Source organism: Octopus bimaculoides, chromosome 3 (assembly GCF_001194135.2).
Source record: "Octopus bimaculoides isolate UCB-OBI-ISO-001 chromosome 3, ASM119413v2, whole genome shotgun sequence".
Taxonomy (NCBI): domain Eukaryota; kingdom Metazoa; phylum Mollusca; class Cephalopoda; order Octopoda; family Octopodidae; genus Octopus; species Octopus bimaculoides.
In genome coordinates, this window is record NC_068983.1 from 88371420 (window position 1) to 88375159 (window position 3740).

General features: G+C 35.4%; 1 protein-coding gene across 10 annotated transcripts in view; it reads right to left on the minus strand.

Moving 5' to 3' along the window:
• The window catches only part of LOC106879385 (uncharacterized), a 175326-nt gene that overhangs the window by 32668 nt on the left and 138918 nt on the right, over window positions 1-3740 (minus strand). For all 10 annotated transcript variants that reach the window (XM_052966277.1, XM_052966275.1, XM_052966276.1 and 7 more), the window contains one exon: window positions 107-222. In XM_052966277.1, coding sequence (XP_052822237.1) covers window positions 107-222 — 116 coding nt within the window. The remainder of the gene's footprint in view (window positions 1-106; window positions 223-3740) is intronic.

Consider the following 3740-nt stretch of genomic DNA (forward strand, 5'->3'; position numbering starts at 1 on the left):
TGTGTGTGTGTGTGTGTGTGTGTGTGTGTGTGTGTGTGTGTGTGTGTGTGTGTGTGTGTGTGTACACATATATGCATTTTTGGTACAAGACTATCTTTTTACTTACAGGTTGATCGCTTCTTTGTCCTCAGTTTAGGTGGTGGCACTAATGCAGTGGATATCGGCTCCCTTTGATAGCTTAGGACACTGCTGTAGGGTCTGTTAACTGGAAAGGGCTTCCAACTGTGAACATCAAGAAAAACTAACATGAAAAATATGCTAGCACTAGCTTAACTATTATTTTTCAGACTGATGGCTATCCTCAATTATTATATTGACTCAATGATTCATTGATAATTAATTTGGTATGCTAGGAAGGTTAGACTTTGATGAGGAGGTCAAAATAGGATTAAAACAACATATCTGGAGTTGTCTCCCATATTTGCTGGGGTAGGAGAAGGAATGAAAATAATATCAACCATTAAGCAACATTGTCTTTTCCACACCACATATTCATTTATTTCTAATTCTTTTATAATTTTCCCTGCATAATTATTGTATCTTTTGATAGTTTGATTCTTTACACCACTTAAAAAAAAGTCAAGTGTGATTCTAACTTCATGGAAACTGATAAGACCTAGTTACATTGAAATAAGGATTCTTCAATTGTAAAAAGGTCTTAAAGTGACAATGGAGATTACACACACCAATTTGAGACAGAAAAGATCAACATGTCTGTTGACAAGAGACAAACCATGAGCCTATCTCCCTTGTTGTTAGTTAGTTGATCTATCTTCTCTCCAGATAGAGCTTACAATATTTAAAACCTTAGTAGTTAATTCAAAGCCTAGAAATATTTTCATTCATATGCTTCATGGTGTCATCATCATCATCATCATCACTGTCATGACAATGTTAACTTTTATTTTATGCAGGAGATAAACAACTGCTACTGCTGTCCAAGTGACCTCAATGCAAAGACATGCAGTGACAAATACACATACACATACACAACTCTCACACACACATCTGCGTTTTATATTGTTACTGCAATAGTTCCTGTTCCTCAGAGCTGGCTGGTTTCAAACCTCCTCTTTTAGGCTAACCCAATCCACTTGTCTCTCCAGTTTCTCACCCATGTTGAGCTCCACCACCACTACTACCATGCTATACTAACCACTGTATTCAGTCTTTCTTTTCTAGAATTTTTGGCCCTGGGAGTCTCTTCCCTGCTTATAACTTTCCAGCAGGTGTTGACCTGAAACAGTTTAAATAAACATTAATGGCATGAAATTCACCAGTCGCAGAGAGCCTGCAAAATTCAGAGGCACTACCTCTTACTCCAGACTCAGCAAGTAAAAAAAAATGCAACAGAATTCTGTACAGTTTCTGTCAATCAAATTTCACTTACATTGCATGGTCAGCTCAAGGTCATTATAGAAGACACTTTCCCAAGGTACTACACCTAGGGATGCTTGTTGAGAAAAACAACTAATAAAATGGGTACTAATATAGTTAATGATGTAAGTCAAGACATTCTATTTCATTTAAATTTTACTTGTAGTGATGAAGAAAAAAATGATTATCTCATTAATTTTGATCAAGAGCGGTAGGGGAGGCAGCTCTGAAATTTAAAACTAATCTGACTGAGAGAATATTTTTTTTCCTCAAAATGCATTGCAGCTGATGAGATTTTAATTAGTTCATTATCATTATCTTGCTTTAGACCCATGTGGCCTCACTTGGAGTAATAACATTAATATTTTTCAGAGCAAGGCTGGAAATGCTTGCTTGCATGTGTGGTCTGTTTCCTTTTTTACATTTTAGGGTTAGAGTTTGGTTTCTAAGAAAACTAAGCTCCATCACTGGAATTCAGATTTAAAGAGTTACATGAAGAACGTTTGAGTAGTCTTTCATACATTCATTCTCTGCTTACAGATTGAATTAGCCCAGTATCTAAAGAATATTGGTTAGACAGTTAATAGGTGAAAACAGATGTAAATTTATAATCAGGATAGAGAAGCTGTAGTTTTGAAGCAATTGGCCATAAAAGTTTTCTTCCTCACTGAATGTGAATGGAATGTTCACATCAGCAGGACAGCTGACCTCCACAACAGTACATACATTTTGTTTCCTGTCCAAACAATCATATCAGGCTTCTTATGTTTGCATTTTGCAGAACATTTGATGGGTATGTTCCACAAATGTCCTTATTGTTGGAGTGTGTAATTGTACTCAACAACATAGATATTTTCTTTATTTACCCCAAGGCAGTCCTTGTTATTAATGATATAATATATCAGGCTGAGTAAAAAGTAAGCAATGTTTTGAAACATAAAATTCATCACAATATATTTCAACAATGTGGAAATTCTATTCATCAAGGTAAGTACCATTACAATCAACACATTTTTCCAATGAGTAACAAGTTTGTTTATTCCAGTAACATAAAAATCTGGAGTTCTGGAGCTCTTTCAACGCACTTTCAGCATCGGTTTGATTTTTGAAATCCTTGTTTCACAAGAAACCATCAAGGTGCTTGAAAAAGTGGTAGTCAATAGGAGAAAGGTCTGGAGAATAAGCTGGGTGGGGAAGAACTTCGTTGGCAAGTTCCCTCAACTTTTAGAGCATCATTAGTGAAATGTGTGGTTGAGCATTGCCATGAAGAATGATTGGCCTTCTTAGGTTGACCAATCTGAGATGGAGAAGTTGCAGATTTTCATTCATTTTGGCAATTTCATGGCAATATGTTTCTTCAGTAATGGTTTTTCTGGGTTTTAAGAAGTTATAGTGGATGAATCCAACAATAAATCACCAAAAAGTCACCATAACTTTCTTTTTGAAGAGCTTGGGTTTAGGGAAGGTTTTCAGTGCTTCATTTTGGTCTAACCACTGCGAAGAATGTTTTTTTTTTATTATTGTACAGAATCCACTTTTCATCACAAGTTACAATATGATTGAGAAATGGATTGGTCTAGTTACAGAGAAGAAGCAATGAACAAATTTCATATTTGCACATTTTCTGATTTTCATTCAAATCGTGTGGTACCCATTTGTCAAGCTTTTTTGATTTTCTGATCGCATGCAAATGGTTGCAGGCAGTATTCTGACTAACTTTAAGTTCTTTTGTCAGTTCTCGAGTGATTTCATGCAGTTTTTTCTCAATGATGGTCTTTAATTGACTGTCACCAATGACAGATGTGTGTCCTCTACATTCATGATCTTCAAGGCTCAGGTCTCCACTGTGAAATGGTTTAAACCATTTTCGAGCTGACCACTCACTGGTCATTTCTTCATCAGATGTTTTGTTGATGTCTCAAGCAGTTTCAGCTGCTTTACGTCCATTTTTGAAATTGAATAACAGAATTGCTCAAATATCACATTTTGACAGCTTCATTTCAGATGATTGTAACAATAGTGCAAAAAATATCAATGTTAATTTATCGATGCATTTGGGCAAGTCTATGTCTGTATTATCAGAAAATTGCAAAAAAAAAAAAAATGTTTAAAAGCATTCACAATTCTGCAAAAATCCAGTTCAAATTATTCATGGTTCAAAATGTTGCTTACTTTTTACTCAACCTGATATATCATACAGTTCTATATTTAAGAGATGAGGAATTATTTACATTATTTACATTATTTACATTTGACGGATATTCGTCCTCATCTTGTTTGTTGTTAACACAACGTTTTGACTGATATACCCTCCAGCCTTCGTCAGGTGTCTTGGGGAAATTTCGAACCTGGGTTCTCATTCC